The sequence below is a fragment of the Arvicola amphibius genome, chromosome 3 (assembly GCF_903992535.2).
Source record: "Arvicola amphibius chromosome 3, mArvAmp1.2, whole genome shotgun sequence".
Classification (NCBI taxonomy): domain Eukaryota; kingdom Metazoa; phylum Chordata; class Mammalia; order Rodentia; family Cricetidae; genus Arvicola; species Arvicola amphibius.
The window spans coordinates 173,605,489-173,620,467 of NC_052049.1; the positions used below are offsets into that span (position 1 = coordinate 173,605,489).

The 14,979-nt window shown below is 49.0% G+C and overlaps 1 protein-coding gene across 1 annotated transcript in view; it reads right to left on the bottom strand.

Annotated features, from left to right (window-relative positions):
* Positions 1–14,979, bottom strand: part of Mapkapk3 (MAPK activated protein kinase 3) — a 33,119-nt gene that overhangs the window by 3,791 nt on the left and 14,349 nt on the right. Inside the window, exons 3-7 of the mRNA XM_038324227.1 lie at positions 4,797–4,936; positions 3,575–3,639; positions 3,053–3,132; positions 1,208–1,331; positions 13–88 (exon numbers count right to left, since the gene is read on the bottom strand). Of these exons, the coding sequence (XP_038180155.1) occupies positions 13–88; positions 1,208–1,331; positions 3,053–3,132; positions 3,575–3,639; positions 4,797–4,936 (485 nt within the window). The remainder of the gene's footprint in view (positions 1–12; positions 89–1,207; positions 1,332–3,052; positions 3,133–3,574; positions 3,640–4,796; positions 4,937–14,979) is intronic.

The window sequence follows — 14,979 nt, forward strand, 5'->3', positions numbered from 1 at the left end:
ACAGGTACTCACAGGATGTACATGATAACGCCCAGGGACCACATATCACATGACTTGTCGTACTTCTCGGGACCCAGGACCTCAGGAGCTGCCAGAGCAGAGAGCATAGGAGATCTCTCAGCCCCCAGGGTCTTGGGAACTAGGAAGGAGTCTTAAGCCTAGGTAAGGTGAGAAACAGGTACCCAAACTGGGAGGTAGGACAGAGTAGACTGGCGTCTGGCACCTTCTGGGAAGGCAGCATGTGTGTGAAGTAGGGGAGGAGAGACAGCTCCCAGAAAAAAAGAAGCTGCTCTCTGACAGCCCCCTAGCTACTTAAGGGCCCCTCTGTCAGTCTCAACTTGGTAAGAGAGAGGAGGAAAGAAAGCCAGCCCCAAGTTTGGTGAGGCCCTGCCGCGGGCAAGGGTCTCAGTCTGTCAGAGGCATTGTGTTGTGTCTCTCATCTCCCTGAATGCACAGTCTAGATCACAGACTTCTGTGTTCCATTGTCAGCTCGGATACCCAACCATTGGCCTGGGTTTTCCAATCAGTGCAGTGAGGTCAGCAGGTCAGACTTAATATTAAAGTCCTGCAGAATACCCCCTGATAAACAGGGGGCCATTTCTGGAGTTTCCTACCCCTTAGCTGTCCTCCCAAAAGGGAAAAAGCTTCAGTTACTGCCCTACTCTCAGGGAAGGGGCACTTGTTACAGGGGCTTTTGGCAGTTGGAGGCTGCCTGGAGCTTTCCCAGGAATCGTAAGTATGTAGACACCCCCAAGCCCCAACCAATTCCTGGCTCAAGGGACCCTTTCCCACAAGGCAGGTGACTAATACCCCGTATCCCTCTAATGTAGGCGAAAAGGCCCGCCCACTTTCTGAATATGAAGATGAAAACCGGAGAAAAACAACCGCGGTTGGGCTCCGTCCCGAGCTGATGGCAGCCTTTTATCACATATATATTTAGAGCTGCTGTGATGTCATTCAGCTCACAGACCACAGCCAGAATTTTCCTGGATCTATTTTCAAAAGCAGAAGCTGAAGTTTGGAAGAATATTTTTGCAGCCTCCGGCCCCCCACGTCACCCGCCTCCATGCAGACAAGAGTGCTCCCTCCTCCCTCCTCTCTCCTCCCTCTTCAAGCTTTAACACTTTGGTTCCCACAACCCACTGGCTGCCCCGGTCTACAGCAGTATACAGCAAGGGGGATGCAAGCCACATGCTACAAGACTCACCCACATAATAGGGAGTGTAACAGGGTGTCTGCAGGGCATTTTGGGTGGTTTCCTTGGCAAAGCCAAAATCAGTGAGCTTAAGCACAGCATCTCTCTCCTTGGATGTATAGAGGAGGTTTTCAGGCTGCATCCAGAAGAGAAAGAAAGCATTGGTAAAGAGGAAGGTACCATGGGGGGGCAGAGCCCCAAAGTAACCTTTAATCCCTGCCTCCATCCCAATACATGATGAGCCATCTCTGCTTTTATGAAAACATCTGAACCTTGGTCACCATGGTCACATGGATTGGAGGTGATACCTTCATTCATAGAGAGAAAAGTGAGGCAGGTGTTCAGCCAAGATCATGAATGACCAGGTGCCATAGAAAGCCCCTAGGCAGAAACTTCTGTTCCTGAGTTGGTGTGAATACCAGGAAACGCCAGAAAAGACGCCGAGGTAGAAAGCAAACAGCTCATGAGCCAGCATCATCGCCAAGCACATTCTCACACCCAACCCAGAAGGAAGCCCACAAATCCAGCAGGCTAGGTCCACTTGAGGTAGCTTAGGGGAGCAGGAGCCACAAAGAAGAAATCTTCCTAGAGGCAAAGCACAGATGGGCCTGGCAGATGGGGACAGCCAGCAGGGCTCCGTGGAGGAGGCAGCCCTGAAAGTTGGCTTTTAGTGAACAGGTAGGATCCAGGCCTATGCTGAAGAGCAGGAGGGATGACACCCAAGCAAAACTCGGGTGGAAGAACAGTGCTCCAGTTTGGATCCAGCAGGAGCTGCTTCCTAGGTTCTATTTGAGACGCTCTGACCTTGGATTGGAATAACAGAGAAGTGATTTAGCATATTCTGCTCTGCAAATTTTTCTTCCCTTAAGAAAAAGGGAACTCAGGGGCTAAAATAAAGAAAGGATTTAGAAGGTGGATCTGCTTTGGCTGCATGTGTATCCTGAATCAAAGGTAACTGTACGGGTTGGCAGCCCTCACCAGAGAGGCACGTCAGCTAGCCTCTCCATGCTCTGAGGTTCAGCCTTAGGAGGAAATAAGCCAAGCAAAGGCGAGGAGGAACAGGCTGTGCTAATAGTGGCTCACACACAAATGCTTAAGTGTGTGCAAGCATATAAGCTATGTGTATGGAGGGCTGCCCAGAAGACCTTAGTTTTCCCAGAAAAGAAAATTTGGAGTGTTCTGCTTCCTATGTTTCAAGCCTGATCACTGGGAAAGCCAGCGGGCCCAGCCCTGGGACCACCTGGAGTCCTTTCTCAAAGTCAGAAAATGGCTTTTAGCTAAATGCTGTTGTTTGGTAGCCTAATTTGTTTAAACGCTATCTGTGACTTCACCAAAGATCCTATAAGACATTATAAGGCAGCCCTCTTTCAAAGATCTGGCACATTGATGGTCATAAAATTTCTTGCTGAACAAGTGAACAAAAGAATGTCTCCCCATGCAGCAACTAAGCCTAAGGCAAGCCTAAGGTAAGACAGTAAATGCTCAAAGAGCCTCAGTTTGCTTATCTGTGAAATGGGTAATGGCCCCATCCCACAGAGCCAAGTGAGCATTAAAAGAGATGAGGGAGGGGGAACTGGGATTGGCATGTAAAAAAAAAAATAAAATAAAATTATATACCTATATATAAAGAGAACCTTGTTGGGGCCCACTGGCTGGAAGTAGGCAGTTATTCTCATTACTATTGGGATTACCCAGTGTTTGAAGAAAACAAGGAGGTCCATCTGGCAAGAGCAGAATGAGTGTGCTTGCTGTACTATGAGAGGAGAGGAGAGCAGTCAAGCGCGCGGGGAAGCTGAGGCAAGGAATTCAGTGAGTGCTGGGAGCCATCATCCTGCAGACTGAGTTCTGGCAGCTCACCTTGACATCCCGGTGGGCGATGTTCTGGCTGTGCAAGAACTGGATGGCAGTGCCAATGTCCCGCATTATCTCTGCAGCCTCTGTGGGCACCGCGAGAGGAAGGGGTACATGATGTCAGGTAAAGGTCACCTACCCATAATCTCTCTTCAGCATGGTCTGGTAAGCCAGCACTAGATGGCAGTCCTGCAAGCCAGGAAGGTCTTCCATCCTAGCTACCCACCAGACAAGGTGTTCTGAGCCCACCTAGGCCTCTTTCCTCAGGCCTACACTAATTCATAGCAGTTCCACCAGGGGCCAGCACCAAAAGCCTCTGAGTTCTCCACCTCAAGACCATAGGTAGTCCATCTACAAAGATTCAAAGAACAAACCCTTTGAGGGGACGGGACATTCAGCCCATCGTCTTTAGTTCTTCTGTGAATCCCGAGGCTCAGCGAGGGGCAGGCCTCGCCCGGGTATCTCATAGCAACTCCAGTATGGCCCTTCCCACACTAGCTCCTCACCGGTCCCAGGGCCCACACAAACCTCTCTCAGTGAAAGCCTGGTCACCACGCTCCTGAATCCGGCTGAACAGCTCACCACCTTCCATGCTGCAAGACAGAAAGGTGGAGAAGTGAGTATCTGTTCTCTCTGCCTGTCTTGTTCAACTCACTCTGCCCTGGATCAGAGGCCTAGGCCCGTGTGCCCTGGAGAACCTGCCAGATGGTGGGCTGTCAACTTGGGTGGGTTGATCTGAACTTTTCAAAGTAAGAAAAGGTGGGATCCTTGCCTAGATCTTTGCCAGGAAACTCCCATGCTCCCTGTGGTGCTGGCTCTGTCTGGCTGTGAGACCTTGGACACCCCCAACCCTATCCAAAGGTATTTCCCCAGATGCATAATGAGACATCAGTTGTCATTGTCATGGCCCACTGTTCTCCGCATGCTTGGTGTGTGCTATACCCTGAGCTCTACCCTCTGTGCACATCGCTACAGAACCCTGGTCGCCTTCTTTCCCTCAGCTACCTCTTTTGTTAAAAGAGAATAATAACACCAACCTCCAGGAGTCATGAAGATTGACTGGGAGAGCTTGGAACAGAGTCAAGCTCAGGGTGAACACCTCATGATGGGTGAACTTCTTCACATTTAATGTCTGAGTTACAGAGATCCAGAAAGCTTAGCGGGTACCCACAATCCCACCGCTAGTGGGTGGCTGAGCCAGGGTCTAAACCCCAAATCTGAACAGTTAGCTAACTTATGGAGGGAGGAAAGACTTGAAAGGCAGACAAAAAGAACCCAGACAGGGGGCACAGGGTCTGAGGAAGGCTAAGGTTGTACCCCAGTGCTGATGGCACAAGTCCAGGATGGAGGAGGCCGATGGCTCCTGTCCCCATGCCTCATCACCCAGCATCCAATAGGACAAGTCCCATAGAAAGGAGAAAGTCAAGGAGCTGTGTGTATCCTGCTCCTTTCCAAAGCTCCCTGCCCACACAGTCAGGGCTTGGCAGCCTTCTCTGACAACTCCTCGCAGAGTGGAAGTCCTGTCCAGGAAGGCAACAGAGAACTGAGGATGTATTTTTCCTGCCCTTGTGGAAATGCCCTGGCGGCCAGCTCTACAGATCCAAGGCCTGTGACTGTTGACTCCACGACTCCTCAAGAGCTGGAGTGCCACTCTGAGCTGCTATCTGAAGAAGAAGGTCCTCGGATTGTGGTGACCCTGGGGGCACAAGAACACCAGAGGGGTTCAAAGGTAGGGAGGGCACCTGCCTACCATTCCATGACGATGAGGAGGCAGCGCTTGCCATGATGCATGTTCTCATACACGTCCAGGATGCGCACGATGTGGGGGCCGCCCGAGGCCTGCCAGTGGTGGTCCACCTCCTGCCGGGCCTTGGGGCTGTCATACAGGAGCTGTGGGAAGCAGGCACCAAGGGCATCAGGCTCATATCCCCCACCCTCCCTTTCCTCAAAGAGGCCTGGAACCTGCCGAAGCACCAGGGATTTATCTGTGAGGGGCACAGTGAAAATTCAAATTCAGCTTTCCCTGCTTTATGGTCCAGTGAGCCTCTGAACTTAAGGGGCCCAAGCAGCGCGGCCAATGGGCCTAGAGGGCCCTGGGAGGTGGGTGACAGGCTAGAGTTCAGAGGTCAGAAAAGTCCCTACTTCTCTCTTCAGGGGAAGCAAATGAAGTAGAGCTTGAGCAAGGTTTGTGGTGAAACATGTGAGACATGGGGCCGCAGGCCACGGACCACATAGCTTTTGAGCCTCAGTTTTACAATTGATGACAGGGTTGCCCAGTTATCCGGGCTGATCGGGATTTGCATATGCCAGGCCCTTGGTGTCTCCTCATGTTCCTCATCCAGCATCTCTATGGGAATGTGGGGATGCTAGAGAAAGGCAAAAGGGAAAACTCAGCACACAGAGAAGATGCTGGAACTATATATTCAGAGACTGAAGAGGCATGGAGGCCTGTGTCCATCCATCTATCCCCCTGGGACCTGACCTTGAGTGGAGGGAGTCACAGCCGTATTCCCATAAGGAGCAAAGGTAAGTAATTAAGACATCACATTCTCCAGGAGTGGGTGCAGGAAGAAAACTGTCACTACCAAGAAAAGTGCTTCTAAAATGAGTTGCTTGGAGCTGGTGAGATGGTTGTGGGTAAAAGTGCCTGTTACCAAGCCCGGTGACCTAAGTTTGATCTCTAAGACCCACATGGTGGAAGGAAAGAATCAACTCCTGTAAGCTGACACACACACACACGCACACGCACACGCACACATGCACGTACACATGCACTTACTAAAATTAAATAAATAAGATACAATTAGTTGTTTGACCATGACCTCTGGCTTTCAACATAACTCTGTAGCCTCCCTGCGATCTGTGCAGAGCAAGGGGCTGATGCTAGAGACCTGGAGCTCACCCTCATCCCAAGCCTACAGACCCCAGGTTATAATGCAGGAATTGACTTGGGGCAGGATGGACTCTAACTGAGGAAAGTGACAACTGCGTGGGGTTGGATGTAGTTTTAGGATTGAATTCATCCAGTACTTACTGCGGCCTTAAATAAGTATGCACAGCTCCAAGCCACAGCCCACAGCCCTGTAAAATGTAGTAATGACAGAGTCACCCCCACCAGACTCCGCTCAGGAAAGCGGGCGTGAGTGTCAGGAATCTCACTCAGGTTAACAGCCTTGGGCTATGGCTGCCTTCCAGAAGACTGATCATCGGAAATGAGCAAATCCTGGGAGTGAGAGAGCCTGGGGGAGTTGGGAAAGAAGTCAGTTTACAAGCGGAGAGGGCCCAGAATAGGGACAATAGTGACAAGCCACCCCCAGCAGCCTTGCTCATCCAACGACCAGTTATATTTTCTTATTTGAGGAAGGCTGAGGATCAGCGCTCCGATCATCTCTGCCCTGCTCAGCACCTAGAGGAACCTAGAACACACCGGACTCAGTGTCCCCCAAACAGGAGCGTGAAGGCTACTTTACAAAGGGCGCAGTTAAGACAGCTGTAGAACCAAGCTCTCCAGATAAAGATAGGACAGTGTCCCAGGGAAGGGGGAGGAAAGCAGTAGCTCTGGAATCTTCTGCCCTTTGGCTGTTCCTCCAGCTCCGGAGGGTTTTATTTGTTTCACCCTGGAAATACAGGCAACACAAGAAATACAGGGAGCCAGGGCTTAGTAAGCCCCTCTGTCAGTTCTGAGTTCCCTCCTCTGTTACCCTGTCAGGGTAGGTATGTTTGGAACAGTTGTGGGCCAAGGCCACTTCTGGATACCATGGAGCCTGGCCTCTCAGGATACCTTTGAGGTCCACATTGGAGCACCCTGGCTTCTTGCTGTCAGAGCTGAGGGCTTTTGTCTTAGAGGCCCACCTCAACTGTGTCCGGGGTGGCTCCAGCTACAATGCCCTCATTCTCAGTCACAGGCCCCCAGGTGAGCCAGCCTTCCCACTCCCCAGGCTGACCTGTCTGACCTGTCTGTCAGGCCTCCCAGACTGGCTCTAGACCCCCTCCTCACTCTGCCTCCCTGTCATTCATTCCCACCCAAGTCCTCTCCTCAGAAACCCCACGCTTGCTCGCCCACGCTCGCCCAGCAGGGTCAGCTGCCCTTCCTCTTCTCCATCCATGGACACAGATCTCCTTTCCACAGGCCCTCTAGATAAACACCCTCCGCCCCAGCACCCAGACTTGTCTTCACCCACCTCATGATCTGCTACCTCTGGGCCCTTAAACAGTTCATCCAGGCCAGTAGACTGCACTCGCTACTCCCAAACAGCCCCTCCCTCTGTTTTACCGTCAGGTTGGGAGCAGGTGCAGAGCAAAAGCAAGACAGGTGAATTGGGGTTTCCTGACTGGCCCTCAAAAGGAACACGGCTCCTGAGCAAAGGAAGGGAGGAAGGCAAAGGTTGGAAGAAGAGAGGGGCGAGGGAAGAAAGAGAATGGCCACAGAAGAGCCAAAGAAACTCAGAGCTGGGCCTGATAGGGAGGAGCAAGTGGAGTAGATCAGAGAGGAAGCCGTGTGAGGCCCCTACCCTACTTCCCACGTAGACTAAATAGCCGTTCAGTACCACGCCCTGAGAATAGGCACAGGCATGGGACAATGGCTGTTCCCGGTAGAGCAACAACGAATGTTTCCTCTGTTTTCTCTGCAGGTCAGAATCTTGAACCTGGACCCACTTAAGCCCAGCTGCCAAGAAATCTCCTGGACTGTCACTTCTGCCACCTTGATTTGTCCCTCAGCATAGCCTCCAGTCGTGTGTGTGTGTGTGTGTGTGTGTGTGTGTGTGTGTGTGTGTGTGTGTGTTGTACGTAAGCATATGTGTATGTATGGGTGCACTTGCCTGTTCATGAACATGTGAAGGCGAGAGCTCTACAATAAGTGTCTTCTTCTATTCCTCTCCACTTCCCCCCCGGCCCAGACAGGTCTTGGCTGTCCTCGAACTCACTCTGTAGACCAGGCTGGTTTCAAACTCAGAGATCCGCCTGCCTCTGCCTCCCAAGTACTGGGATTAAAGGCGTGCGCCACCACCACCCAGCAACATCACACTTCCTCTCCACTTTAAAAAAAATATATTTTTATTTTATGTGTAAGAGTGTTTGCTTACATACATGTATGTGCATCACATGTGAGCCTGGTACCCAAGGAAACCAGAATTTGGTGTCAGATTCCCTGGAGCTGGAGTTACCAACAGTGAGTTGCCACATGGGCGCTCTTAACCACTGAGTCATCTTTCCGGTCCTATCACCTAATTTTTTTTAAATTTTTTTTGAGACAGGGTCTCTCAAGAATCTGGTATTCCCTGTTTCAGGTAGATTGGCTGTGCAGGAAGTGGTTTAAACTCACCGAGCCATCTCTCCAACTCCATAAATCTGTTTTTGGTTTTGTTTCTGTTTTTGTTTGGTTTTTGTTTTTCAAGACAGGGTTTCTCTGTGTGGCCCTGGCTGTCCTGGAACTCTGTAGACTAGGGTGGCCTCGAAATCAGAGATCCACTTGCTTTTGCCTCCTGAATGCTGGGATTAAAGGTGTGTGCTACCACTGCCAGGCTTTTGTTTCTTTCTTTCTTTTCCTCTTTTTTTTTTTTTTTTTTTTTGTCTTTGAGCCCAGGCTGGTTTTTGAATTCACTGTTTAGCCAGGAATGACCTTGATCTCCTGATCCTCCTACCTCTACCTCTTTTTTTTTTTTTTTTTTTTTTTTTTTTTTTTTTTTTTTTTTTTTTTTTTTTGGTTTTTCGAGACAGGGTTTCTCTGCAGCTTTTTAGAGCCTGTCCTGGAACTAGCCCTTGTAGACCAGGCTGGCCTCGAACTCACAGAGATCCACCTGCCTCTGCCTCCCGAGTGCTGGGATTAAAGGCGTGCGCCACCACCGCCCGGCTAAGAAACAATTTTTTTTTAAATATTTATTTATTTATTATGTATACAATATTCTGTCTGTGTGTATGCCTGAAGGCCAGAAGAGGGCACCAGATCTCATTGCAGATGGTTGTGAGCCACCATGTGGTTGCTGGGAATTGAACTCAGGACCTTTGGAAGAGCAGGCAATGCTCTTAACCACTGAGCCATCTCTCCAGCCCCCCCTCTACCTCTTGAGAGTTGGGATTATAGGCATGTGCCACCACACCTGGTTTATGAAGTGTTGGGGATCAAGCGCTCTACCATCTGAACTACGTTATCAGCCTCCAAATCTTAGAAAAGCAGTTTCCCCACCTTCTTCTCCCACAGCTAGAGCCTTCTCTTCCTCCAAGATGCCCCTGAATGCCACCTCCGTCCAGAAGCCCTCCTGCCCATCCTTCCTAAAAAGGAACTCCTTTCTCCCTTTATTTTTCTCTTTCTGTCTATACAGTTTCTGTTTGTTTATTTACGAAGTATAATTTACAGTCACTAAAATGTACAGGTCTCACAGGTCTGGTTCAATGAGTTTAGACAATCCCACACACCCTGGCAACCACACCCCCATCGAGATAGAAAACATTCCCAGCTCCCCAGAGAGCTCCCATGTCATAGCCCTTTTTACCTCCCATGCCACAATGCTCACAGCCTACAATTAGCTTGTTCCTTTGATCACCCCTTAAACAAATATACACAGACACTGTATTTTCAGCGTGCTTGGTTTGGTTCAGAACACGTTACAAATATTAGGAGAATACATTGTCATCATTATTTCTTAGATAAGAAACTGAAGCACACAGAGAGGAAGTAACTAGTCCCTGATCACAAGACTGTTCTCGCAATCTCTCCCAAGGCCAACATCCTGCTGCCTCCCTCTTCAAACTGTGAGCCCACAGAGCAGGGTCTCTGTGATTGGTCCTGTCTCTGATATTACTTGTAAATTAGGTGATTACTCCACAAAGGAGGGATGACAGGAGGAAACTCTGGCAGTGCATCATGGGAACAAGATAACAGGAGGAAACTCTGGCAGTGCATCATGGGAACAAGATAAGAACAAGAGGCAGGCTCCACAAAGGACAGGCATGACATCCTCAAACCTTCTGTACATACCTTCTCCATTCTCCCAGTGAACCAGACTTTACTCCCTCTTCCAGGAACCCAGGAGAACTTACGCCAGTCCCCACGGCAAGTTGACTTCATTCATGCAGGTACATGACTCTCTACATGATCCTTCTTTTTCTTAAAGATTTGTTTATTATGTATACAGTGTTCTGCCTGCATGTGTGCCTGCACACCAGAAGAGGGCACCAGATCTCATTACAGATGGTTGTGAGCCACCATGTGGTTGCTGGAAATTGAACTCAGAACCTCTGGAAGAACAGCCAGTGCTCAACCGCTGAGCCATCTCTCCAGCCCTACATGATGCTTTTTTAAACAGTGTCCCCAAGCATGAGAATAACACAGACTCAGAGATAGGAGGCCCAGAATCTATTCTTAGTATGTGCTTAGTGTTAGCATCCAGGTACACTTTGGCCCCGCACCTTGGGCACAGGCATCCCTCTGCCATGGCAGTGTGTGCAGTTGCAAAAGCCCCTTTAAGAAGAGCTCCTCCCACTCCCAATCTCTCTCTCTCTCTCTCTCTCTCTCTCTCTCTCTCTCTCTCTCTCTCTCTCTCTCTCTCTCTCTCTCTCTCTCTCTCGCTCTCGCTCTGTGTGTGTGTGTGTGTGTGTGTGTGTGTGTGTGTGTGTGTGGTGTGTGTATCTCTCCCTTCCTCCCCCTACCCTCCCAATACCTCCATACTCAAACTCTCTTTGCATGGCATATTCTATTTCTCACCCATGCTCCTCACCCACCACGGGACCTACTAAGGTCTCTCTTGTACCGTATCTGGGCCTCTGTTTCCCCAGCTTTTCTGCAAGCCTTAGTAACAAAGGAAGCCTTTGGACAAGACCTATTCTCAAAGTACCTATTGTTGTCACTGCTACAGCCCCCAAGGAGGGGCCCCATTACCACACACTGGAGTCCACTCAGGTTTACTCATAATGGGCAAGTCAGTCACAGATGTGATAGGAACAAAAGGATAGGGAATGAGCTAATGACAAACCAATAGGAACTCCACTCCCATTTCAGTCCTATGCCTCCTGCTTCCTGGGCTCCTCAGGGGTCCATCAAAGCGGGGGGGGGGGGGTGCCAGCAATGACATCTGGGCAGCTCCACGACTGTAGCTAGTCCCCAAAAGACACGAACATCTACACACAGCGGGACATCTGTGTACATACACTATAAGGTTTCCTTCTGAAGAGTCAGGGGTCCTGGCTATAGCTGAAGTCTGGACCCCAGTGAAGCACAGCAAAGCACTGAATTTGAGGTGGCATGTCCTTTAACACTTCTCTAGCCTAAGCCTTTCAAGCAATGGTTTCCACCTTGCCGTCTCCTTTGCCAAATTCTCCTTCCTGCCTTCTGAACTGGCAGCCAGATGGCCAGACCCTAGCAAGCCAGTGACTTGCTGGTGCCCTTCTGGCAGCCCCAGGTAAAACTGGGTCTCAGGAAAGCACGCTCCCCCACCTCCAAATTCTACCCACTCCCACCCAAACCCAGTGACAGTGGATTCTTGAGTTTCAGGGCTAAGAACACAAGAGAAGCATTTGTTTGTTTGGAAAACAATTTGCAGTTTACAAAACACACTGCTGTCCTTTATCTCCTGGGAATGCTTGGTGCCGCCCAGTGAGACAAGCAGGGTGGGAACCATTAGCCTCAATTTGCAGATGAGGGAGACAGAGGCTCAGGAAGATGAAGTCATTGCCCTGGGGCCTCCAGTCTCACTGTGGAGGCTGGGAGAGGAAGGGAACTGAGTTTTGAGAGGGCATCTAAGGGGAGATAAGAAGAAGGCCACAAGTTGGAAGTCACGGCTTACACTAGACTCAGGAAACTAAATTCGAAACAAATCTGTGAACAGGTGTATAAGCACTTGGAGTTATATGTATGTATAGATATGTAGGTGTGTGCATGCATGACAAAGTGCATGTGAAGGGGTATATGCATGGTATGCAGAAAGTATGGGGTAGGGTGGGGATTGGGTATTTGGGTATGCGTGCATCTCCAGTCTCTATGATGCTGACTTTGAACTCTCAGAGGGTGAGATTCATCCATCTGTCCATTAATTCTTCCAACAGCTTCGGTTTCTCCACAGTGACTTGAAGAGAATTGGCCACAAGGAGGGTCTCAAGAAAGAATGATGGTCTTGCTGCCACAACTCAATCTATGACAGCCTTGTCCAAGACAGAGCCTGGAAACTTCTATTAGACACCTTCCATTTAGACCACTGAGGTCCCAGCTCCATGGGGAATAACACAGAACATGAGGGGTTTCCACAGAGGAACCACAGAAACACCAAACCCGTTATCTCCATATGCCTCCTCCATGGCACAAGACTTCAGGCATTATGTAATTCCAAAGCACAAGAGAAGTCAAGTAAAACAAAAGCCTCTGGTTGTCTCTAGAATGAAAAGACAAAATTACCAGAAACCTATTTAAGTTTTTAAGTATAAACAAAGACAAATTTTAATTCTGATCTTCCTGGTAGTCTTGGCAAAGAAACAAACCAAGTAAGCGCTACAGCTTTTACAAGAGACCAAACTCCAAAAGCAATTTATATGAAAGGCAACAGGCAAAACGTTCTAGCAACATCTTCAGCCATAGTTCTGCAGAAGGCACAGAAGACACAAATGGACATGTTTAATATGGATTCCTCCATAAAGACTGAATTAGGTTGGTGAACCTTGCACCAAGTACCAAGATAACCAGCCTCTTTACTTTCTTGGGATCGAGCTTTGTTTGCCAGAGGACAGAGAGGAGACAATGCCAAGGACTAGTATATCTCCTCGACACCTTCTCACTCACCTATGAGGGCTCGTCCTGGCCTCCAGCCAGGGCAGACAGGAAGCTGAAGCACTGCATTCTCTACTGTTGATGAACTAGAGTTGTGCTTGCTCAGTGTCAAGCAGGCAGAAGACCCAAACACAGTGTTAGAGGACTGTGCTCCCTGTAGGAGTCCCATGTTCTCACAGAGGAGCCTCTGGATAAGCAAAGTACTATAACTGGAAAGTGGTCCATGGGAGGGGGAAAGGGACAGGCATTTTAGGGGAAAGGAGGTCTCCGAGGGTAACAGAACTCATGTGACGTAGAAGAGGCTACTGGATGTGGCAGGGGGAAGGGAAGAATGTAGAAAAAGTGGGAGAAAGAGGAGCAATGAAAACAAATTATGTTTGAACATGTCATCATGATGCCAATCGGTGGCGGCACATGCCTTTAATCTTAGCAGCTAGCAGACAGATCTCTGAGTTCAAGGCCAGTCTGGTCTACAGAGTGAGTTCCAGAACAGCTAGGGCTACACAGAGAAACCTTGTCTTAGAAAGAAAAAAAAAATACAAAGAAAGAAAACATCATAATGAACTGGGCATAGTGGTGCACACCTTTAATTCCAGAACTCAGAAGGCAGAGGCAGGCGGATCTCTGTGAGTTCAAAGCCAGCATGGTCTATAGAGTGAGTTCCAGCGCAGTCAAGGCTACAGAGAAACCCTGTCTCAGAAAATCCAAACACAAGAAAGAAAGAAAGAAAGAAAGAAAGAAAGAAAGAAAGAAAGAAAGAAAGAAAGGAAGGAAGGAAGGAAGGAAGGAAGGAAGGAAGGAAGGAAGGAAGAAAAGAAGGAAGAGAGAGACAGAGAGAGCAACAGAGAGAGAGAATGCCATAATGAATCTAATACTGTTACTTTAAAAAAAATAAAAATAAAAGACAACAAATTAAGCCCTGCCATACATCCTCCTTGACAAGAGTTGGTAAACTCAGCCATTTCCAGGATCCCTTATGACTCCTAATTCTACAGTGATTGGGGACTGTGACTCCCACAGGCACTACTCTCTCTATAAAAGACACCATTGGAATAGTGGGACTATTTTTTTAGCCTTTTTGTTTGTGTATAGAAGCTCACTGTGAAGCCCAGGCTGGCCTTGAACTCAGCCTGGATCCTTCATTTTGGCCTCCCGAGTGCTGACATTACAGGTGTGCACCACCACATCTTGTTCCAACCTGTGTATGAGACCACCCTGCCTTGCAGTCTATTGTGAATACATTCGCCCTCGGCCCTCACCTGCCGATGTGCCCGTCTGGCTGTCTCTTGTCAGCTGACAGCATGAACCAAAGCCTCCGCCTCTGATCTGAGTGCAAACATCATCTCAGTCAGTTCAGGGTACAGAGACAAGGGTTTCTTACTTTTTAATACTTTTAATACTAATTTACTTTATCTTGTGTGCATGTGTGTGCTGTGGGATCATGTGTGCCACAGTAGGCGTGTGGAAGAGGTCAGAGGACACCTAGCTGGAGTTAATTCTCTCCTTCCATCATGTGGGCACTGGGGAATCAAAAAGTGCTTGGTGGCCACCTCACTGGAGTGACAAAAGCTTCTTTAAGCATGGACCTTATAAAACCAAAGTCATTACAACTTCCCTATCCCGCCCCCGCCCCCAACACTCTCCGCGGCCGTATCCTCAAGAGTACCAGTGCTATTTAGGGAGCTGGTAGTGATGTCAAATCTAACTTCTTAGTCACAGTTTCAAATTAGAGCCACAGACATGTGCCATTATTTTCTCACACTCATTTTCCCAGCTTTTGTAGCTCATTAAGAGAGCTAATGGAACCAATTCCACAGCCATGGATTAGCTGGCCTCACGCCAGATCAGACTGCACTTCATTAAGTTCCGACCACAGCTTGTTCTCTGTCGCACCCTGGTCGTTTACCTTCTCCTCCTCAGATGCAAAGTTCCAGGGAGGTCAGCTGATAACAATGATCCCCGAATGCCCAGGCCCAAGCTGGATGCCCAGGGAAGGATGGTTTCGGGTCAATATGAGTACCGCCTTTCAAAGCAATTGTTCTTCCCATGCTTATGCTGACACATCCCACACTTCACACATGTATCTGGAGAAGAACTAGCAACACCTTCTTACCTATGGGGAAACCGCTCTCTCTGAGGTTAAGTGACCTACCCAAAGTCACACCATCAAATAATGAGG